General features: G+C 33.7%; 1 protein-coding gene across 3 annotated transcripts; it reads right to left on the minus strand.

Annotated features, from left to right (window-relative positions):
• Positions 1–501: 501 nt before the first annotated feature.
• Positions 502–24,789, minus strand: LOC108566054 (protein BTG1-like). Of its 3 annotated transcripts, none has more exons than XM_017925752.1 (5): positions 24,643–24,789; positions 9,657–9,936; positions 5,629–5,817; positions 3,061–3,319; positions 502–2,979 (listed from the first exon to the last, which is right to left on the minus strand). In XM_017925752.1, the coding sequence occupies exons 2-5, from the start codon at positions 9,776–9,778 to the stop codon at positions 2,845–2,847; spliced, it is 705 nt and encodes a 234-aa protein (XP_017781241.1). In that variant the 5' UTR covers positions 9,779–9,936; positions 24,643–24,789; the 3' UTR covers positions 502–2,844. The 3 variants fall into 3 exon arrangements, with proteins under 3 accessions (XP_017781241.1, XP_017781240.1, XP_017781242.1); XM_017925751.1 differs by lacking the exon at positions 24,643–24,789 and adding an exon at positions 15,325–15,619; XM_017925753.1 differs by lacking the exon at positions 24,643–24,789 and adding an exon at positions 14,880–14,959.
• Between the last annotated feature and the right edge of the window lie 496 nt (positions 24,790–25,285).

The following is a 25,285-nucleotide window of genomic DNA, read 5'->3' on the forward strand; positions in this document are numbered from 1 at the left end:
GCAACGTGTATTCCGTCTCCTTGACCAGCAACCAAATACAAATTATATCACATTATTTCCAATAGAATTCGATCACCTAGCACTATTATATATTAATCATTACCTATTATTATTTCTCCTTTTAATTTAATAAAAATATATATATATACACGAAAAAAAAAACTATTGCGAATCACATCATCTCAAATCACTAAAAATATTCTATTATTTTTAATTTATCTTGACTTCGGAACACGGGAGGGAGATACGAGCGCACATGACTTTCTTTTTTTTTGCAATACCATCATCATCAATACAACCGACAATAATTTCAATGAAGAAACGAGATCGAAAACGATTCTGTACACAATACCTTCAACTTTTCCATATATATAGGTATATATGATTTTGTTCTTTCTTTCTCGAAATTAAATTTGAATTAATTATTTGTTTTTTAATGGGAAGTAAACGTGAAAGAAACAAATTGCCGTAACCGTAAAAACCTTAAATTAAAAAACAAAATAACTTAATAAAACGTATACAAAAAGTGGGAGGTGTATCAGGGGCACGTAACGAATTTGTCATAATAGTGTGGACCACTTATTATACATATTAAATTTGGAAATATCTTTAGAATGAAATTCCATTCCGAAAAAGGCAATCGAAAATAATATGTAATCAGCGCGAAATTTCAAAGAACAAAATAACAACCGGAATTAAACAAAGCTTACTTTCCTTTTCTTTGTATGTAAAACCTTGAAAGAAAAAAATCATTACCAACTAAACGCAAACTCGATTAAAACATAAGATTTCTTAAGCGGAAAGGAGAAAATTAATTTAAAACGAAAATTAACTAGGGAAGAAAAGTAATTACAATTAAAGCAAAACTACGCGTAAAAAAATAATTAATAATTACATATGTATGTATATGAACAAAATAAAGTAAATTAAAAAACACGACGAGGGCGGGAAAGCGCGGACGATAGTTAGTTAATAATAAAAAAAGGAAAGGCGTCAAAGTAACCACTCGAAAGGGTGCTCTGAACAACATCAATTCAACAATTAACGATAGATGATACACGTACTCGCAGAACGTTAAATCTAAACATACATCGGACTCGGAGAGCAGCGCTTTTTTAGGGGGGGCGGCGTCGAATTTATTTGCGAACAAAAGAAAATTAAAACTGGGCGGTGGTAAATTCGACGCGCCTCCAAACAAAAATCAAGCCACATTCCGTACATACAACTATAACAAAACAACAACAAAAAAATAAGAGAAAATCACACAATACTGATTTTTCTGCACGTTCATTTCATAGTTTTTTTTCTTCTTCTCTTATTTCACTTACGAAATTCTCTTTGTACTTAAAACAATTATTGTCAAACTATAAGCAATCGTAACAATTAAATTAATTCATATTTACAGATGGGGAGTATCGCGAGAAAACAATCATTACTATTATTACAAATATATATTTTTTTGTTGTTTACTCTCAATTCAATTATGTTTCGTATCATTTCATTTTTTTGGCATTTATACAATAATAATTCAGTTCAGTCACTTAAATCACAATGAAAGCATTTCCTTAATTAATCCGTTAAGTAGATAATTTAAAAAAAAAAACGAAATTTAAAGCTAAGTAAATATTCTTTTCTGTGGCATTGACTAGCGCTCTTCAATCGTAGGCAAAATGAAAATATTTGTACATTATCTTCTTGAAATTGTCTTCCATTTGCGATGAACTAGAAGCGCGCTCGCCCATGCCCCATCCTGTATCTCAACTGAGGTTGGATTATTTTTGTTTGTTTCTTCTGTTATTGGCGCAAATAAGTGTGAGACGGGGAGGACTAGACATCGGCAAGGCGTGCCTAACACGCCCCGACCAATAGTAGTACGACATGAGGAACTTCTATGTATGTTTTTTTTGTTACAGCAATAATGGCCACATCCTTTGTTTGTCATGACATGATTATTATTTATCACAGTTCAACAAAAAATAATAATAATTAATCATATATAAATTAATTAATTAACAATTATTTATAAACATCTAGCAAAAAAATAATATTATAAAAACGATACAGTGTGGAGAGGTAAATAACTACGAGTGGAGACGTATCGCTTATAGTTTGAGATAAATCTTTTTAAAATTATATTCTGTATACTCTTCAATTTCTTCATCTCTTTTTTGGCTTTTCTTTTGTATATATGATAAATATTTTAGGGATTTGTTATTTTTAGAAAAAGACCTTAGGCTAAATTGACTATTCACTCCTGTGTATTTCTTCATTTCTTTTTACTTATAATTTCTTTTGAATAAAGGCACCCGAAAATTTGCACAAATTTGTTATTTTGGTAATTATTTTTCATATAATTGGTTTTTTTCTTTGTTTATATTTTTGCGATTTAATCTTAAAAACATTAAACCCCCAGAGTAAGCCCCAAAATATTTAAGTAATAAATTCGTAATTTCTTTGATTCAGTTGTTTTTCTTCTTTCGAAAAAGAAACGACATCCTTCCCTTTCTCTTTAAATGATATAAATCTTATACTCTTGTTTTGTAGCTTTTTTAATATTAATAAAAAAATATAGTTGATAAGATAGTGAGAGAATGAGAAAAAGAAAGAGAGAAAGATTGAGTTGGAGAGTTGAGAAATGACAAGTACGTAATAATGTTTACGAGTAAGTAATAACAACATCTACCGTTAATCCTAGTGTTTGCTTGCTTGTTTGTTTGTTATATGTGTGTTTCCTTTTTTTTTCATCCAAAAAACTTCACCATCTTCATCGTTTTAGTAGTAGTAGCGCGGTAGTAGGCGGTGCTCGGGAGGCGATGGGCAGGGCTCCGTTCGCACAAACCACGCCTACACCCTCAGAATGTTTTTGTAGTGTCTCGTGTTGTTGTAAGTCATGTTCCTATAAATGGCCTGGGGAACTGGGAACGGGGGACCCTCGCAACGCCATGGCGGCCTGTTCTGGTGGTGCATATTAAAACTCAACTGCAATAAAAGAATAAAACATAATAAGAAAATGTATAATGCATATTTGACAACTAGGGTGGTCAAGAAGGCAACACTCACTTCTCTAGATACTGGCTTAATTCTAAGAGGTGTGACAGGTGCGTTGTTACTATGATGGTAACGGTGGTGTTTGGGCGTGTCCATTGTCGGTGTTAATGGTATCGTTAAATGGTGTGTGAGCGGTCGCAGCTGCCTGACCCGCCTCGATTTGTCCTGTAAGGGCGTAGTCGGTGGCGACGGAGATGGACTCGAGCATTCCGATGAGGACTCCGAGGGGAAAGTCGCTAAAGTACAGTACGAGCCTTCAGACTCGCCTAGCCTAAACATAAAGAAAAAAACAACATAAGTATTACATCATAGATAAAATGCAAATTAATATATGTATTATAATAAATAAAACGTGGGAGGCACTACATAAGTCGGGAACATGTCGTAACTATTCAATCAACAACTAGTCTCAATCTAATACATTAGGTATGTCAATTTTGAGCTATTTATTCTCTTAAACTTATTAAACGTAAACAAGAACTCTCGTTTGATTTCTGTTTCGCAACGCCCACCGCATCGGCCCTGACCAATTGGTTTAATGTAGAAGGCTGATTCATACCGATTCACAATAATGGAAAAGATCGAAAGGTTTCTGCGTCTTTGTTTTCTTGTAGCAACCAGGAGCGAATCCAAGGAAAAATAAAATGAAGAAGAAAAAAAAACGAAAAGCAGCAAAATAAACAAAAGGAAACCATTGAGTCCAATGAACAATAACGAAAAATACAAATAGAAATGTTCTCGTTATTGACACAAATCAATAAATATTTGCAATGTTAAGAAAACGAGTCCAAAAGAATTGGCATTTTCTTTTTAAATTATTTTCTCATTGCTTAACTGCCGCAAAATGAAATGTGAATTCGAAGGACGTGAAAATCGGGTTCCAATGCGTTCCGTTTTTAGTCGGTGTCCAATTTAAATTATTAATTAATATTTGTTTTTGAATCAAAATGTGTACGTGACTTATGGAATAAATAACACAAAACATTTAATCGATGTTTAAAATGCGACGCAATATTATATATATATTAAATCGTACGATTCAATGTTGTTATTACTATTCGATCCCCGTTATCAATGATCGATGAGACCGAAAATAGAAACATCTTTTTGTAGGCTATCGCTATACTATAAATTTTTTGTCGCTATAATAATCATTAAATGATGATGCAGCTGGCTTATTTATAATAATTCTCGAAATTACGTTCGTGCATAACGATGATTTTACTTGCCAAACAAACATATCATTTGGAAAGTTTGTTTTAGTTTAGAGAAACAATTCATTTCCCGAGATACCGCAGACCATGATTAGATATCCAATGAAATGCAATTATCGTTGATTTTCGTTCGGTCATAATTAATAATACAATTTTTACAGTTCTGAAGTTTATGCGTAAAAATAATTTATAAATAGCCTGCTCTATCTCTAGTAGAACCCTTTATCTATTGATTTAAGTTAAACAAACTGAATCGATAAATACGAGAATGATATAGAAATAAATAAACCGGAGAAAACGTGTTGGGGTGACATTGCAACAGCTGTATTTAAGCAACACAGAACGTACGTCATTACGGCAGTATATATTTAATACAGTGTATTTACGAAACATAAGCAAATTAAATGGAAAATAATAATGCCCTGTACATGACGTGAAGTCGATAAATCTGCATGCGAAGTGAGAGTAGGCAGACAAAAAACTGTTTATTCCCATAGAAGAGTAATTTCAACATTGACACACGTTTACAGTTATTACGCTCATACAAACGGAAATCTCCATTAAGAAGGAAAACAATGCCTACCAACATTTATTGTCTCTAAATCAATACAATTTATCAAGTATATAAAATATAATCTGATTTGTATCATTATTACAATATTCATTTAATTAATATGAACGTGACTGCAAAATGTGAGCGTTAAAAAATGGGAAAAACCCAATAATTTATTTATTTATTCAATACTCGTGTATCTTAATAAGAAAGAACAAAAATGAAGTTTAATAATACTTGTCGATAATGTTGTCCGGATATGTGGGTACGTAGTATTTACGTTGCAATTTTTATTTACAAAAAATATATGTGAGAAAAAATACACGAAGTCCTCAAAATAATACTGCAAACAGGCAGAGTTCAGAGATCAGGCGATTTCGGAGCCAGGAAGTGAAACGCAGAAAACAGACACGACTATAAACATAAAATAATACGAACATGAGGAGGATGAAGAACACGAGGGCGTAGCCTTTCTTCTTTTGTAAATATTTTTCTTTTAACAAAAAGAGACATCTGTAATTTTATACAGTTGTTTACACGATTCTCAGTATTACTGCTGTGCTGTCACCTGCTCACGTTTTTGTATGCCTTTCCGTTTTGTGCAATCGTACTTTTCCACGCAATGCAACTAAAAGAAATTGAATATGCTCGAATGAAATTATATTGTGTTCAGGTGAATCGAAGATTCCTGACTTGCTTCTATCTGAGCAGTGTATGCAATATCGCCTTTTATTATACCAGGAATAAAGAAGTTAAAAGGCGGATGCGCCAAGTGTCTATTTTATTTGTTTAACTTTTGGCTAGTTTACTTACCGATAGCAGACTTCGCTAGGATCCACCCAGACGGTGAGTTCAGCTGGGAGACGTAGGTCTCTATACTTGAGGCCGCATTTGCTGGCCGCCTGCTCCAGTGTCAAATCGACAGGTGTCAATCCGTTCACTCGGATGCAGCGGTAGCCCTGGCCTTTTGCCGGAACCTCTGGAAACCAGTGCTTCTCAAACCTACGGAAAAACAAAAAAGTCAGTGCCTTACAAACTACAGTAACAGTAGCAGGAATAACAATGAAAGAAAGATAGACCATACAAATAATATAATATGGGTTTTATCACAAATGGGGGCCGCGGAAATATATAAATACAAGTATAGTCAACAAATAGTTAAACGCGATAAAAACGAAGGACGATGTGGTGTCGCGAAAATACAATGTTTAATTCATAAAGCATACACAAAAAAAATACCAACACACAAGGAAATGACGAAAAAAAGTTTGATTTGACCCAAGGACCACAACATAGATAGCAAAATGCACACCAGTAAAAATAAGCTACTAAATTTTAAAATCATTTAGATTGATTGGGCTTTTGCTGCACGCAAAGTGAACTTATCTTTTTTATGATTTGCCCGCAAACATTTTTTTATTGGCGTTATAATATATCTAATTTGCATAAGGTGAGTGAAGTTTCTGTTCTAATAAACCATTTAATTGGTCCTCGAAGCTAAGAAAAACGTAAAACTATGTATATCTTAGTCACAGTTATGTGTTTTTCCAGATAATTTACAACTAACGCTGCATTCAAGAGTGATGTTCATACTTTAAGCTGTTCATAGTAAAATTTTAATGTACAAGCATAAAATATTTTTTAACTGATTTTCATTTATTTTGTCTGTTTTCTTCAATAATTAGCTCTTTGCACATATCCATATTATTATTATTATTCAAAATAAAAATATAAACAATCGGAATTTGGAAAAGCGATCTCAGAATATATTTAGATTTCTTATTTAGGCTAGTAAAATGCAATGCAATGGGCCACCGGAAAGTAGTTTTTCTTCCTACTTTAGCTCCTCGAAGTTTCCGATAAATATAGATTTTTCTTGGTTGGTCTTGGTCCTTTTTTTCGCCTCTGGCTACGGTTCATTATTTCTGTGTTTTCTTTCATAAATATTTATCCCCGTTTCGCCGAAAATAAAGCGCGCTCCCGAAATTATATGGACCACCTCCGGGTTTGTTGCTTTATGCGTGTGCCCACTATTGCCTCTTTCTGTTTCTACTGATGCTCTTTCGCTCGTTCTATAGCGAGATCTTGCTTGGAAATTAAATTAGGAAGCCTAAAAATAGGAATTGGTTTTCACACCCGAAAAACAACATGGGCCCCGCACGAGAAAGTTCATATATTAAATATTTTCATAACGAAAGAAGAAAAACAACAACGTCGTTGCCTATTTTCGGCTTTGTAGCCTTTGGATGTATTGAAGTTTTGATTTTAAAAGTGCATTTCGCTAAAATTAAAAATCTTAATTAAAAACTGGACAGGAGTTAACAAAAAAAGACTTGATCAAAATTTTGTCCCACGAAACAATATTTAATTAAACAATCATTGTATGCCAACCAAGAGCAGTACTAGTACATTATTTATTTAATTAAAGCAAACTCTCTCGCGTAAACAAATTAATTTTATGAAAATAGCATATATACACCTGTACAATCTAGACAAATAAAAATCAATAATTCGGTCAATCACGTCAAATTATTGCGTTGTATAGTATTGAAAACAATTTCTATACGCAGTTGCCGTGCGTTATATAAATCGAACGAACGAACAGAATTTGTATCAAACTTTTGACCCAATAAGGTAGCTTGTCGCTGTTATTTAATAATAAATTCGACCAATGAAACCCATCCAATTTCGTATTTTATTGGCGGGTCATAAATCAAGGCCTGTTGACAGTCCGTCGGAACAGGGCCTTATTGGGGTGGGGAGACTCAACGCCATTGATTCCCCTTGGTTACGGCGAAGGTCAAGGACAGAAAGTCCCCCCAATCTCCCCACACCGGAGAGGCAAAAACATGATAAACGCGCGTCACCGAAAACTTCGATCTTACGCTTTCACGAATCAAAGAGAACAGAATTTATTATTAACACCGATAACTTCACCTCCTCCTCTTCAAATATTTGAAGCAATTGCACTTTATATTTTTTTGCACTGATATGATCAAATTCGGTTTCATAAGTATAATATTTTGGTGATATCCCTTTCGCCATCAGTAACATCCAAAGGTTACACGATTTAAAATTTGAAGTGAATACCAACTGAGGATTCTTTATCTGTGACCCCTCGAGCGTGACGTTTGCGGTAGAAACGAAGAAATAAAGACAAAAAACCGGAAACAGTTCACGTCTTGTAAACAACGTAAACGCAAAACCCGAAATCCGTCGACGACAACAACATAATAAATGATTTAATTAGGAACGAAGGTTACTTGAGGTAAAAAAAACGAATTCTCTAATTAGTTTCTTTTGTCACTACTTCGAAGCCAATTCGCATTTAAAGAAACTCCTTCAGATCCCCATCATTACCATTCCATTCAGCGGATTATGAGCGCATATTCCTGCCGCAAACTTATTCATTTCTATTCAGTGTACATCAGATCTTTAAATACGAATTGACCCTTAATCCCTTATTACTTATTAGAAAGAGATGGTTGTAGTTCTTGAACAGTCTTGTATAGTGTGTGCAGGGGCGGAGAGACGTGTTTGGTGGAGTAAGTGAATTCTCCATACTTGTCTTTCCAGCTGCTCGAAGCCTGTTCTGTGTATCAAAAAAAGAAGGAATGGAAACACAAATATCATCAATAATCGTCAAGTGCTCACCAACAATCCATCATGGTTCAATTTCGTGATGCACCAGATATAGAACAATATTATAAAACTAGGGTATATCTAAGAAACTCCCCTATAGAAAAAGTGCCATCGTTTATGTTAATAAATAATAATAAGAAAAATAAAACTAAATTGAATTACTGCAAAGGGCTATTTGTAAGCAATTGTTATTTTTAATTATATATTCGGAAATACGTCAAATCGGTTTCTAAAGAATTCATTTACGCGCAATAAATATGTATATGCACAGATGCAATTTCCTGTAAGTTACTATTATCCGGTTATAAAATTTCGTTTTTTAAGTATTCATTATGCAGAAATGATCATATTTTGTTTGAAATAATTCATTTCAAAGAGTATGTGTAATAAAGCTATAAATAATGCATCATATTCATTAAAAAGTAATGCCAGTGCCGTCAGTATTTCGTTTGATTCCAAGTCTATTTCTCCATCAAGAGTAATGGTACACACAGTGAGTACAACATTCTATCAGGCATTCACTATCCGTTCTTCATTTCAAAGCGCGCGACGACGTATAGCAAATAACAAATTACCGTAGAGTTTAATAAACTCGAAATTATTACTTTATTCCATTGTTTTCAAGGTATCCGGTTGTGTCTGTGTGTGGTATTTTTTTTAAACTTTATTATCATCATCATCATTATTATTACTGACATCTTTGTTTAATTAATATATTAAAGATAAGCGAGTGCAGCGCAATTTTTTTTCATTTGAACAAATATTTGCACAGAACGCTGAGCCCCTAGATTGTTATGTACTGTTTTTTAATGTCACATCGGAAAGCCTCATTATAACGAAGTTAAAACGCAATCCTTGAACGTACAAGGTTTTTCCTTCAACTATATGAATCTCCTTCTGAATCTCTATAGATTATGCTAAACGTGCGTCTTATTCTTATTCAATGAATTTTGATGCGAAAGTATCTGTAGAATAAGTTCATTCGCCATAGATTAATGTTAAGGGAACATCACGCTGTGAATATATTATCATATTTTTATAAACATTCAAAATGATCCTAAACGCAATTTGTTTATGGAAACAATTCAAGCGAAGTGACGTGGCACCTGACGTTAAGTGTCATATGTCACATTACAAAATAATAAAAATTTCGAGAACGATCATCGAAAAAACGCGTTGAGTTAGGTATCGTTTCTTACCTTTGTGTGAGAAGTGCAGTTAAATGATGTTTGAAATTCTCTAACTGATCACTGGGGAATGTTTCACTTTTCTCGATGAAACGGATTAAGAACATGACAGCAGCTAAAATCTCTTCCTTCATGGTTCGCTTCTTCGTTCGAAAATTTTCTTCACATCGGCGTATTATGCGTATTGTTGATGGGATGCGATTGCTTCGTGATTCCCTGTTGTGTTCTGTCGATATCAATGTTGGTCGTTTTGTTCGAAACCAAAGCTTATCCTTTTGCAAAAAGACGAAACCTGGAACAAGAAAAACACAATTGTAGAAAAATATAATGGTATATTGTGATTCTCTTACGCACTCAAATAATAGTAAGTTAAATGTAAAACGACACAAGACGAACTAGTTATTTTCCAATCGAATTCAAAAAGATTTTGGTGTTCGATCGATTCGGATTGTGATTTTACGAACACACCATTTTGACAGAAATAAAATAACCACGGCACACTGATCTCGCGAATCGCACGCATGTAACAATATATAGTCACTGGGGGATTAATTCCATTTTATATGCAACTAGTATTTACAGAGCGAGATTTAGTAACAAAAGCGATTAGTTGCTTTTGCGTTGCCAATTATTTCAAAAAGAAAAAGCATGTTAAATTGTCCATTGTATAACATATAAATTATAAGCATTGTTGTTTACGTTCCAAACAATGAGCAATATATTTTACACAGCGAGTTTTTTCTGCGATCTTTTTTTTGTTGCTAATTATTTAAAAAAACGTCCTGCACTTTGAACATCGGAATTACTTTTCATTTATTTACTTGGTATTGCTATGATCATCATTTGCGCTATCGCAATTGCCGCAATTACAAAACGCAAATACGTGCACTATCTCCCTGGCTTTTGATGTCGTTTTGCAAGAAATTCACCTAACGTAGATAGGTCTCTTCTTTCAGAAATCAAAGGCTTCTCTCGTCTAACCATTACGATTTGCAACATTGACAAAACACTAGAAATGCAGATTATTCTCGCTTAACGAATTATATGTTAAGCTAAACGTACGTGCTTTTATGAAAAATAAAATAACAGTTTTCTACGATCGAAATCGATATACAATTAACCAATAAAGTTGGTTGAAATTCTGAGTTTCCTACTCAATTATGTATAAAACGTAAACTTTTGTAATGTAAACGTTTTATTTTTATGATACAGAGTGTTGAGTAGTTCAAGTCTCGTGCATTTTGCAACTCGGCTCGTGAGTTCCTTCGAAATAGAAGAACCGTGATGAAACACAATTGACGTAACCGTTTCTTAGAGAACTTCGCAACAAGTCTTTTTTTTCGCCTATTCATTTCCATCTCCGACTGCGAGGATACGGGCTCTAGGCAGCTAATTGCCCCTTAAAACGTTTTCGACTTCTACCCAAAGGCTACGGTGGAGGGTACCAGCTGGACGCGTTTTCGCCCTAGCCCCCGGTTAACAAAATAAAAAGGGGAAAAAGAAAGTGCAAACGCTCGTGCACAGCAACAACAGCGTACAGAAAAAATAGAAACCTTGTCGAATGAAACGGTTGGTTGCTCGTGACGTGCAGAAGCAAAAATGTTGAAATCTTTTATGAATCACTTCGACGGGTTTTCATTTTGGACTTGGATTGTTATCGAAAAACAAGCGCTGTAATTATGATGGGCAATTGTTTTCCCAATTGGAAACGCCAGCTCATCCTGAGACCGAAAACGGAGGCACCAACAACACGGCGATTTTCCATTATAGTTGCTAATTAATTTGAATCAGTTATTCAGCCGAGGGCAATTATAATATCATAACAGTATTTTTCGCTGTATCGTACAATTTGCAAATGGCATGTATATATATCTCTCTCATAAATGAGTTGGAGGTTAAATCTAGAGAACAACTTTCTCGAAACGCGGCGCTCTTTTTTACTTCTTTCGTTGGTCGTCATTTGCCGCTTGCATAGATTAAACGCGACAAACATTGTACAACTTAAAATGTCGTTGTTCATTCGATTCACGTGCTACGCGCATTTGAAAAGAGGCGCCCTCCGCCGCCGATAAATAAATATTCATTCAACGGGATTACGCAATTTTCCGTTTTGATTTCTTGGTCCCGGGTCGCGCATTTTTCGTTGCGCAACTGTCTGCAACTCGGTGATATCTTGCATGTGGCACAAGTGCATTGGCATTTGGCTAAACATTGGATAGACCGTTTGTCTAGCCTGATTACTATAGATTCACACGAATAAATTATTATATTTTATATTTGCAAATTTGTTTACAAACCATATTTGAACAAGGTTTCAAACATATGTATTATATAAATGATTATAAAGGTTAAAAAATGATATTAGGATATTTACGCTATTATTTCCAATGTTAATGGTTACGTTTTAGAACAGCGATTTATGTTATATTTTCGAAAAAAAAAAAGAAACTGCTAAAGATTGCGTTATATCCTAGAAACGTGATTCATAAAAAACCGAACTGTACTTTACATATAATTCGAGGGTCACGTTTTTTGAAGTCCACGAATAATAGGGGAATAAAGTAACAGAACTCATCGGTTCAAATGTTCTGAAAATGCACGATGAATGCATTTCGATTTTAAAATGTCTAATGGGCAATGTGAGTGGACCCACGTCACACATTTCGATGCATTGAAAACATTTTGGGGTCTTTCAGTGGCACGACCGAACACTTAAATGCACCTCAATACGAAACAAACTAAAATCCCCTAAACGAAATCATCCACAAAAAAATGGGGTTACCATTTTTTACCCATTCCTTTATTCTATTATTCCTCATAATGCGAAGGGGAATTCCCCTCTGAAACCCTCATACACTCACAAGCAACAGCAAACTGTTGTGTACAAAATAATTTAAAAATTTCAAATTCAAAAGGCAACGTTGCCAGCCTGCACTTTCACTTTAACCGTACGGTGAAATACACAATATAATTAAAACTATTCAGATTCAAATCAAAGCAGGCAAACTTTAAGCGTTTCAATTATTCACGTCGCTTTCCGCGCGCGATTGTATTGTTCGTCGAGATTGTTTTGCTTTTTTTTTTATTAAATCAACAACAAAGACGAAACTTTTTTCATTACGTCCGGAGCAAAACAAAATCACGGTCAGAACATTCGCACAACAAAAAACGGTGGTTACATATTACTTTTTTTTCTTTCATTTCTCGCAAGCAAAAAAATACGGTTCGTGTGTGTATAAATGTATATATGTGAGATAATTACGTAAAAAGCAATTTCGGAACGGTCTCTTTTCCCTTCTGTGTATGTGTGTCTGCGGTTACGCAACGGCGCATTGTGCAAAAGTAAAAAGTGAATATCGAAAAACAAATAAAAGAATTATGAAACAATCAATCCGTCCACTGCTCGGAGCACCACAAAAAAAACAACGAACAATGCAAGCATTCACATGTCCATCTTACGTCACGGTTCAAAGTAAAATGGGCCCACGTAGATTACTTTAAAGTAGGGCCTTGTTCAGCAATAACCTTTGTTAAGTCCGCATTTGTTGTCTTCAGTGCATATATGCACGTGATAATAACATTGGATGAAAGAGTAAATAATTTCATAAACAGTAACTCAATTATATAGTAAATATAATTTAAATATAAATAACATGTATAAAATAAGAACCATTTTAAGTAGAGCTAGAAATATTTTTCTATCTTTAATAAAAAAAAAACATGATGTTTCTTGAATGAGTATGAAAAATGAAGAATTCTAATTTTAACACTGCATAAAAATGGATACTTGGATGATCTAAAATTATTTTTCAATGGTGCTCTTCTCTTCTTCGTACTTTTTTATATCAATGACTTCTCTTCCTTTTGGCTTTTCCTGTGTCACTCGTAAGCGAATAGGACGGAGAGATATGATAAATAGTCCGTGACACAACCGCTGCTATACATTTGGCGAACAATAGAATATAATTTCTCTTTTTTGCGAACGGCAATTTTTATATCCTGTGAATTGAATAAGCGGTAACAAAAAAACGAAACAACGAAGAGACACGATAATGGATATAATATAGGAAAGAAAAGAAAGTGCAATCATTTAATTCAACGTAAACACTTCGCCAATTAAACTTTAAACAGTGGACAAATTTATTTAAAAGCATTCTCATAATTTAACATTAGTTTAATGTTAATTCAACTCGAATAAAGATCTCGGCAATGCGATTGATGTAAACCCCTATTTCAAATAAGTTGTATTTTTTATGCTAACGAATAGGGGTGAGTATGAAATGGAAGGGGGCCATTTGTGTAAATTTACGTGAGAAAACTACGAGGAGTTCAAGAAGTAAACCATGTGTGGAAAACAAAAAAGAAACGTGTTGTCAGAGGATTGATGAATTATAATAATTATTTACGACTGTTAAATAAGTACCAATCTACTTATTAATTTGTATTCTAAGGAAATATAGACTATAATTTGAGGAAAAGCAGATATTTTTTGTTCGTGGTTTTGGTTTCTTCCGTTAATCTACAACGTTGCCGTTCTTAGCCTTTGTTTCAAACTACGAGATTATTGAGAACATATCTAATAAATAATGAATGTTTCCTACAGATAATAAACTTATACAACGGAAAACACGCAGTACATAAGTGAAAATGAACGAATGTGTGATTCCAAATTCTACATTCATGTATGCACCGATCTCGTTTTGGTTTCGGATGAGAAACTTCGAGTTGGGGTTAAAAAGGAAACACTTCCGGCATGCATTTCCACGGTTACGCTTCGCACATTCGAACTTCCCAACATACGTTAGGATTTTTAGGGCCGGAAGTTGTTGGAAGGTCTCTGTCCACGCCCTCGAAACGAGATCCGCGAGGGAAATTTACCTATCTAGAAGGGCCACCGTCAACAAATTCGCAAAGAAAAATATACAAAAAGCTACTAAATCCCCGAGATCGATTACCCATATTCGCCAATATTCAGTTTTTCAGCATTATTGTTGTTTCGGGTTATACAGCGGCTGTGTAAAAAAGAAATCCTTATATTACCAACCTACATACATTTATAACTTTCACATTTATACGGCACAAGAAGTGAACTAAAAATACGTAAATAAAAATAACGATAATTTCGTTTTCTTTCTTCGCCTGCACAACTTGCATCGAATGCTGTTGCCGTTCGCTTAGAATACGAAAACATTTTTTTTTAAACTATCGAATATCGGCGATTACGCAATACGTTACTTTCGTAATTATGTGTTGTGCAGATAGTTGAGGCAATCAGGAAGCGGAGCAACTAAATATGAACAGTCACCGTGGACCATGAGTATAATTTGAACTACTGCAGCCACGGAATTAAAACTTATTTTGCTACAACGCAAATTAAAGCAGTTGGACGTTTCCATTATTTATCAGCTTGATAAACGCTCGGGGGGCCGTAATTAAAGTTAATTTGCTCATGACGGCAACGCTGGCTGGAAACGAATATGCAGTTATGAACATATTGCAACTATTCAATAATTAATTACGTAAATCATCTGATGTCGCGGTGTTTCGAATCGATATCGATGAAAGCATTGAACTTTAATTGAATTGAATGTATTGGAATAAAATACTTAGAAGAATATCAAATGTATGAGCGACCACGTGGTTAACGCGTAACCTTATGCTCTTCTCGCAATCTACGTACCTCTGGTGCGTTCCCTTTTCAGCTATATTCGAACTGGATTCTCCGTTTTGTGGTTTTATTGTGCGGACACTAAAATGCGACTTCTAATCGTTTTCGTAGAATGAACGAGGTTGATAATAGTAGTGACGACGACAATATTACAAACTAGTCACATTCACACTCGCTTTCTCGCCTTCAAACTATAACCAACTACAGCTACGTTTCTCCTCCTCTCCCCAAGTATACAAGTCCCTATCTACGACGACGCGTCCAACCTCGACCGAAGCTCCCTCGCAACTGGCGACTGCCCGTTCAACAGGCACCTCGTCACATCGCATTTAGTTCCTATCTACACATATACGTAGAAGAGGGAACACGCAAAAGGAAAAACAAGTAAGCAAAAACGCATTTGCCGATACAAAACTCGCAAGTTTTGCATATCCAGATAAGATTATCTCTCATTATATTACATACGCAACGAAAATAAAAATCTGCGCTGAAAAAAGTAACAACAAAAAACGCGTCTCAAAGTCTTGCCAATATATTTAAGTTTGAATCATTCATAAATGGCTATATGGTACGCGATATTTCAAGAAATTCTTCAGGTTTTCCCACATTGTTTTCTCGCACTCCAACATTTACATATCACCTTTTAAAATACCTCCGATAATTAGAAAATGGGTAACTTTCAGATGACGATCTATTATAGTTTTCATAATTCTCAGAATCCATGAAATTGCATCCATCATCATCTAAGGATTCTAAATATACCAAGTATATTATTTTATCTAGTACCATATAAATGATTCACGCTGTATATAGAATAGTAAAGACAATTATAGACTTGAAACAAAGGTTCTCGTCTGCGTACGCAGCCGGGTCTCGTTAACAAACCAAAAAAAAACTGAACCCTGTCCAAAGTGCGAGTTTCCTTTTAATACTGATATTAAGAAAATTTCAACCCGTAAACATATTTCAGGGTGCAATGTTTAAATTCTAGGAAACAAATATTCGTGTATAGGATTCTAAAATATATATTTTAAGCATTTTTATAAATACATGATCAAGCAATTTGTGCACTAAAACTTTTAAGAAAATTAAAATAAGTGATTTATAGAATGATGCCTCGACAGTTAGTGCCCAATAAATATTTTTTTCTTTAGTACTTAATTACGGTAGTTATAGAAACAAATATATGTTACGGACCACTTTCGCCAAATTACTGTTTCCAAACACACTAAAACCGGCGTTACGGGACATTTTTTCTACATAGAGGCACGCCAGCAAAGCTATATCAATATCTATAAACTGTGCCAGAACGAGTCATGTTACGTGTGTGGCACAACACTGAAATGTCAAAATTTCGAAACCATGACATTGCTCCTACTATCGAAATCATACTTTATAACAATCATATTTTATGCAGAAAAAAATATACGTATATCAAATAAAAGTTGACATACGTTGATAACCCAAAATTGATAAGAACAAATGTGCGGATAGGGCACTGGCGATACGAATAAAACTTACTAGACAGTTATTCCATATGTATATATTTATTATAAGAGTAGTAACATAATGTGCTGAATCGTCTAAAAAAATAGCAGAGTCCACATTGTGATCATTTCGCCATTGCTTTGCCAGCTGCTCGTGTCAAAATTTCGAAAATGCAATGCTCATTAAAGAGAAAATCAATCAAGACATAATACATTTAATAAATTTGTATATAATAATAATCTATCCAAATGTATTTTATATCGATCCAAACTTTATATATTTATTGGCAAATTTCGTTCGGATCGTCCGCAACAGAATATTTATGAAACAGTAGCATGATTTCGAAAATGAATAATCATGTTTTTTTTTGTTTGTCGTTTTTGTCGCGTCGTGTGAATGTTTGCACGTAGATGATACTGAAATAAAAAGCATGCAATGTTCGATTGGAGTTTCACCTTCGATTCACTCAAATATTCTGAGCGATTCGATTCGATCAAACATAATGGCGCATTGCACGTAGAGTATTTATAAAGTAAATTGATTTTGAATGGAGCAAGTCAAAATGAAAATAGGAAAATGATAATTCATATATATGTTCGTCTATAAAATGAGAATTTAATGGATTCCGGGAAAAACACGACAAAGTGCATCTCCAATGGTGTAACTATCGAAGTTGCGAAGAATAATGCTTTAATATACTCATTCGAATTTTACGCTATTTCCAAATATTTACTAAGTACGTACACTCCAGCACACACATACAGCTTGTCGAACCGGTTTATTTATTCATCTTCAAATATTTGATCGGTCTCTTCTTCTTCGCGTATATATTAGACCTTTTTCCTACATCCTATGGAAGGATGTTTGCTTTAGTAAAAAGCCATCAACGCCATACTCGTTTCAACACTGAAACGAAAATATTTACACTTTCGGTAGAACTAATTAAGAACATTTTTCGCAAATTAATTATAGTTTTTCATTGACCGTGAGATGGTGTTACAATCTAATTTGACTATATCTATAATCGATTGAATTGTTTTTCTTTTTCAGAAATGCTGTTTTTTTTTCTCAACTGTACATGCAGCGTAATCTAATCTGTCAATGAGTAAATCTTGACGCATTCTGAAAAGCCACTGATCCATGCGTTTCGATGTATTTACAAAAGCGAATAAAAATGCCCCTGTGACCTTTCAGAACGCGCATCTACGCGTTTTCCTTGAATCCTATTGGAGGAGAAGTGTGTATCCAATTAAGGACGTCTCTAGAATGATTTATGAATTAAAACCCCCGAATCCTATTCAATCACGGAAATTTGTTTGCCTCCGCATTATCGTCGCGCAATTCCGCACAAATTATATCCTTATCAAATTGAATTGGAGCTTTCCTACCATAGCAACAGACTGCGGAAAATCTCCCACTCACTCTCTCGCAACGTGGATTCGCTGGGCAATATGCGAATTCAGGAAACATGAAAATTGAAATAAAACCTTAGATTTTGATGTGTATCGTAATACCAATCCACATGGTGTCTAGTTTCACCCGAAACATTGCATTTGCAAGTCTTGCAAATATTTTTATTTTATAATTTATTGATTTCCGTATTATATTACAGTCTAGTCCGTGCATTCACTCCTACAAAACTCGAGTTCATTTGCTAATTTATGTACAGAGTAATTTATGTATTTTGTGAAATATCAAAACATTATATATTAATATTAATTTATATTTTCATAGAATATCCGACATTTCAATAATTGCCATAGAAAACATATTTATTATAAAAAAATAAATTAAAAAACTATATATTTATTTAAAATATTCGTGAGAATTATCAGACATTTCAGCATAATTTGATATAATTCCACATAAAAATGATAAACAAATACAATAAAAAATAAATTCAGTAAAGATAAAATTGTTAGATACACAATTGTTATGTCGGAAAATTTACTATCACATGAAATCTCTAAATGAACAATGTTAATTCTGAAAAGCATACAAATGGTACGTCGTAATTACAAAAAAAATCTTGAATTCTCTAAATTAAAACCATCCAGCTATTATTCTCTACCACTGGTTATGCTAGAAATTACAAATGGATTTCAACACTTCTTAAGTCAGAAATCTGTAGCGATCTTTAGCACGCCAGTACCATTTATTGCGTTATTTTTGGTCATCGAATGCCGTGTCCTCCCCTCAATCACCGTGGCACAACCTTAGTAAGCTCTCCATTTCACGATCGCTTTTTATTTTTATCGTGGCCTCGCGATGAGACCGTGAGACGGTTTTTATTATTTCAATGGTTCTTCGGTTTCATTCGGAACGATAAATAGAAGAACTGCATTTCCCGACGCCTGCCAAAATCGAAAGAAAATAATAACACGCAGAAATCCTCGATTACCGCAGACTTTTAAGTCTTAAAATACTTCAAAGATAAACCACTCTTCGAGATAGCGCTTTTTGTGTGAAGAACCAGACGCGCAATTATCGCTGTTTTTTTCTAATGATATATGTTTCACTCTGTATCGATAATGAATTTACGAAAGAGTAGAGTAAAAAAAAACTGTTTTTCTTTCCTACTTAGACGATTAGATATCGTGAGTTGTGTTCCAGATATTCCTCCTCCCATATGTTTTACATACTGACGATATACGACCAGTTAAACGAGTTTTTTGTTATTATAGACGTTCTTTTCCGCCTAGCAGATTATTTAATATAGATATACAGGGTGGCCCGCTCTTTATGCGAATAGAAACAGCTTCCGCACATAATACCGGGTTTTATGCAAGAAACGCGTTACGAGATTTCTTGCGATTCCTCAATCAAAGGAAACGAAAAGATGAAATGGAAATTACATAAATATAAGAAAGAAATAAGAAAAAACTAGAGAGGCGTTGCGTCATCCGGAGTGTGGATTGAACGTGTATGCACACACACAGGAGGAAATCGTTAATTAACGTGACGCAATAGCACTAAATAATTAGGAGCACTAGAGATTCTATTTAATTGGATTACCATTTAACAGTTACGAAAATAGAAATAACAATTAGGGGATGAGCCGATTGCCTAGAATTTAGTCATATCACGAAATACGTGTTCGATAACTGCCGGTTCTCTTAATGATGTCTATTCAGAAAAAAGAATAATAAAAAGAAAGATTTTTATAAAGACAATCCTTATAATAAACCCCTATACGGTTGCCCGCTTAATTTTATTGATATATAATATACATCATTCATCGTCTTTTTATACTATTGTTTTATGTTCGACGCAATATGTTCAATTTGAGAATTTTAGTTAATGATGTCTATAATATTGTATACAAGGTAATCGTCACGTAGGCACAAATAGTTACAAAGATAACAAGGACAAGAACCTCAAATATGTATTTAATTACCAATCTAAAGTCATAATTATAAATATATCGATACTAGTTATACAGATGACGATTCGAATTAGTAAACGGAAGAATAAATACTTAACTAACATACTTTGTAACAAAAAAGAAGAAAGACTATTAAAATCTGAAGATGAAAGAAAAATAATTTAACAGTAGTTACTTATACTTATACATAAGTAAACTACTAAAATGAAATGATACATTAATATATAACTTATACGTAAATGAAAAAATGTAGTGTATTTACCATCTTTCATAGTAAACAACATTTTGATAATTTGAAAACCACAATTGGAAATAAATAACACATACAAACGGAAAACCACAAACTTATATTTTATGTTGTCATTATTTGTAGAATCTACTTTTTTTTATAAAATAGTGGCAGTACAATAAACTATGAATATGCTCTGTCAACAATATTAACTGCTTTATACAATGTATTTTTTAAGTAATATCAAGTTAACTTAAGATCGAACTTAAATAAATATTGATATACAGTCATGAACTTATATTTCAATATATTGTAGACTAGTTTTAGAAAGTATTCTTTAAAAGATAGCACAATTATTTCATGATTAAATGTAAATTTTGTATGATAATATTCAAGATTATAATATCCATCCCGTTGATGGTAATTTGAATGCAAGTGAATGGTAATCACTCTCTTTTTCTTGTTTGATGGGTTACATTCAAAACGAGACAACTAATCGATTTAAGTGGAATAAAACAGCGTCGCGGTGGTGATTTTAGCTTGGACGATCATGAAAGCCCATTGTGGATAATAAACATGATTAAATAACCACTTTAATCGAATATAACACGTGGCCGATGCGTGTATGTCGCAGACATATTGAAAATGTCACATAAAGGAGCTGCATTCAATTTAAATATGCGATGAAGGCTAAACCAATATGACATTCACGTGCAATATAGATTGACAGCAACATATTTGTACCATAGAATTCCGAATTGCCATTCAAAACTGAATGAATGTTAAGGGAATTGTTCCTGAGTGGTTATTTGTTGGACAGATTGCTGCAATTGCCAATTTAAAATTGTCTAAATTAAGAAAAGAAAAAGAAAGTAGCAAGTAGTAGTAGTTTATTTTAAAATTCAATTCGTCAACCCGATTTTTATTCAATGTATTGAAAATAAGAACGCAAAGACTTTATGAAGTCTCCCTTTTAAATGCCAATCAGTTAATCTATAAGTCCACCAATCCTAATTTGATATACGTTGCTTTAATACAAAAATAAGTTTAATTACAACAAATTCATAAAAATAATGATATATTAATTGAAACTTACTAAACAAAAAACCTGGTTATCTTTAATCACAAATATAATTATCTACATAAATCCATGAAATTGTTCATTTTGTTTGGACACATTATGTGAATCACCACCATAAACATCTGTTCTAACCACAGCAGCAAAAGTTTGTTAGTGTCTTACACTGAACTATCCAATCATTAGACCCTCATACAAACGCGTTTCTTTTTTTTACCATGACATGCAATGCATCATCGCAGAAGTTAATGAAGGTTGCTTGGGAAGTTTGCCTCATATTCGCCGGACCTTACCCCTCCTAGGGTTGCCATCTGGTCCAATTTCCACGCACATATTTCAATGCCGAAATGTTTCATTAAGCCTTAGTGTTTTCATTTTCAAAATTAACATTTAGCTCCAGGTTATACAACATCATCTTGATACATAAATAATTATGACTATAATGTCGATTAATACAAAATATACATTATTATAGATTTGTTAAGTATATAAAAAGCTAAACTTTTTAATGAATAATTGTTTATTAATAATAAACAATTATTCTTCTGAATATTATTCTTAAGTATTAAAAATATGAAATATTTCAATGAGCTTAAACTACATGATGAACTGTTAAAATTATCTCGCCATGTTCGACTACTTATATATGCGAAGGCTTTTCAAAGCACACCTGGTTGAAGCTAAAATACCGAAACAAGCTTGTACATGCATACAAATATATGCCCGTCGTACATTCAAGCATGTTTCGCTATTTTCGGTTTTGTGGCATCAAATATGCTCGCTTTGTATTCAGTTAAACATTAATAACTATTAATATTATCTACTTTTATAAATACTATATTTATGGAAATGAATATACAAACAAGGAATATATTAACTTTTTCATATTCGTTATTTTAAAGTCATATTCTTCATATTCGTTAAGTATATTAATGGTTTAATAAATTAAATTAATCGAGAAACTGATCATTACTTTTTTTTGTAGTTTATGCTTTGTTGTTACTTTTTATGAACGGTATTTTCATATATGTCCTTCGAAGTATATAAATATTTAAAGATATCATTGTATAAGAATATAATATTCCACCCAAATTTACGGTAATTTGTATCGATTTTCGCAATATATAAGTTGATGAACAAACAATTCTGTTATATAAATGAAAGAAACGTGTACGAGCGTTGCATACAAGACGGTCAGACTCCGTCGATAACCTATTGATAACCTATTAATACAGATTTGTTTCATACTGTATCATACATAGCCACTCTTATTCGAATTAACACCCAACGCAAGCGGACACTCCCAATGAAAATAATCTATAAACCTTGGAGCTATTATTACTGTCAATGGAGACAGATTTTTATTAGATTATCAAAGATGTATGTGAAAAGTCCTCAGTATAACATTGTTAGGAGGAATAGCCTAACATATATTCAATAACTAATAAATGAGGGCAAATAATATTTTAAGAAGTTTCCACGCATATATTTAGATATGTGTTGATATTCTCCTGTAATTGACTAAAGGATTTTTTGTTCAGATTTTAGTTTTAATAATCGGAAATGGATAAGATAATCTTTTACTGAGAATAGTTTGTATTGGATTTCAATATAAGTTACACACTTGAGACAAAATTAACTTTAATAATACATGAAGTTCAAACTGAAAGATTATGTTGGAATTATCAGAAAAGTTATTTGTTTATTTAAATTATGAGAGATATATTTGCTAATTTTCTATCGGCTCAAGTTTTTCGAATTCCATGAACACTTCTAAAACTACCTCGAGATAAGAGTTGTAACATAAGGTTTTATAGAGTTATGGAATTTCAATTATCAATTATAATTACAATGGTCATGAGAAGAATCACCCCTATCAAATGCATTGTCTATATATACTAACAAATGGTGTAAACAACGTTTTAGACATAATTTTACAGTACTAAGAGAATGTAATACCCGCTAAGTTAACTGTAGCAATTTTATTGCTCATTGTAGCTCGTTATAGCCGCAACTTCTTTACGCCCGTTATAACGTATATGCTTTTCATTTGCAATGGATAAAATGGAGAAACCTAACGATCTTGAAAAAGGGTACGGCTTCGATTTCTACCAAACCTATATACCATATGTATTTGAATTATTATACACTTTCCACTTTCAGCCGAGTCCGCTTCATCTCAGCTGAATCATTGTTCCCGGCGATTCGCGAAGAAACTTCCCGTTATTTCGGCCCCGATAACTGGACTGTATATACCCCATACAGTATGGTTAAATGTACCCGTTATATCGTCGCTTCGAGACTGGCACATATAGTCAATATGGATGAAAAGAGAGGTGAACGAGTCAATAGAAATAAGTAAATAAATAAATAAAAGTGCGAAAAATTGTAACGGTTGGCCGGACCGAGGCCCCGCGATTGCACTTTCTATTCGCTTCTAATCAAAATAAATAAGAATTTTGCATGTAATATATATATATATATACATATGTAGATATGTATTTATATACATGTCCGTCTTTTTCTCCCATCTTCCAATATGATCGTATTTCACACGCATGTACGAGAATAAAAACAGGCCGCTGGAAGGTTTTGGTCTCGTTCTTTTTCTGTTCTGGTGCGCCTTTCTCACAAGAAGACATTAACATATGTGCCGTGACGCAAACAAAACAGATGCGGGACCAAAACAAAGGACGTCCCTGAAATTAGGGCTGTGGCTTTCATCTTTCTCGCTTTCTCTCCACCATCCATCGTTCGATCTCTCTTTACGCCCGTTGTTTTGCTGTTGTTGTTATTGTTGTTTACCATTGGGCTTCTTTGCCGTTTCGAGTTAATGCGGTGTTCTAATTGGTTTGCGACCCAGATGAGAAATCGGTTAATCAACATACACATGCATAGGCAGGCAACAAAAACAACAATCAGAATGTGACGCAGCGTTTGTGTTACAATCGTACACAGAGTGCATTCACATCGCCCAAACAACACACACACAGATACAGAGACACGTATGTGATGGTGTGTACGTATGTGGATATGTCTATACATATATGCGTTCTCTGTGTATGTATGTGTATATGTACGTGACATATTTTCAACTATAATCGCGCGTTCGGGGCGAGTCCGATCAAAGTACATATGTTTTTCACTTACCCGTAAGTTTTCCAGAGTGTTTCCCGTGCGGAAAATGCACTAAACACCAAGCCGAAAACACAATCTTGAAAAATTGTTACTACACCGATAGACTGAAACGAGTGGCAGCGCAATGGACAAAAGCAACCAAATGAATGATGGCGCAGGTCGGAAGTGACTCACGCCACAACTAGAAATCATCTGTTTCTCGGTGCCACCACCACTCCGCTCCGATTGCGGCGCGAAATTCAAAATGTAAAAAACAGCCGATCGGCTGGAAGTGGTAATTCACCATCGCCCATTAACCGATCAATATATGATAGTTAATATCAGTTTAAATGTAGCAAGCAAATTCAATTATTCACAATTGATGTATATATTTATTTATTTATTATTGCTTATGCATTCAAATACGACATTAGCAATATTCTGCATCATGTTTGAATTGATTGTTTACACCAAAAATGCTTATTTGCCGATGCATCATAAATAACACAAATATGTATATTTTGTGTATAGAAAAATATCAATTTAGTTAGTTTACTACAGTAGCTAACAGTTTTTGGGTGACATTCCAATGAAAGGAAACATTTGCATTACAGAATTAAGTATATATACCAGGGCTAGGCACACATGAGGCCAAAGAGAGCCGCAATCCGTAAAT

Source organism: Nicrophorus vespilloides, unplaced genomic scaffold, assembly GCF_001412225.1.
Source record: "Nicrophorus vespilloides isolate i.1.1-1 unplaced genomic scaffold, Nicve_v1.0, whole genome shotgun sequence".
Lineage (NCBI taxonomy): Eukaryota > Metazoa > Arthropoda > Insecta > Coleoptera > Silphidae > Nicrophorus > Nicrophorus vespilloides.

What these genes read in the sequence shown, in the direction of transcription:
- LOC108566054 (XM_017925752.1), bottom strand. Translation starts at nt 9,778, where the DNA reads ATGAAGGAAGAGATTTTAGCTGCTGTCATGTTCTTAATCCGTTTCATC. An exon ending in ACTGCACTTCTCACACAAAG is followed by an intron (nt 5,818 to 9,656) that starts GTAAGAAACGAT and finishes GTTTTTCCGTAG; the next exon opens with GTTTGAGAAGCACTGGTTTC. An exon ending in CCTAGCGAAGTCTGCTATCG is followed by an intron (nt 3,320 to 5,628) that starts GTAAGTAAACTA and finishes CTTTATGTTTAG; the next exon opens with GCTAGGCGAGTCTGAAGGCT.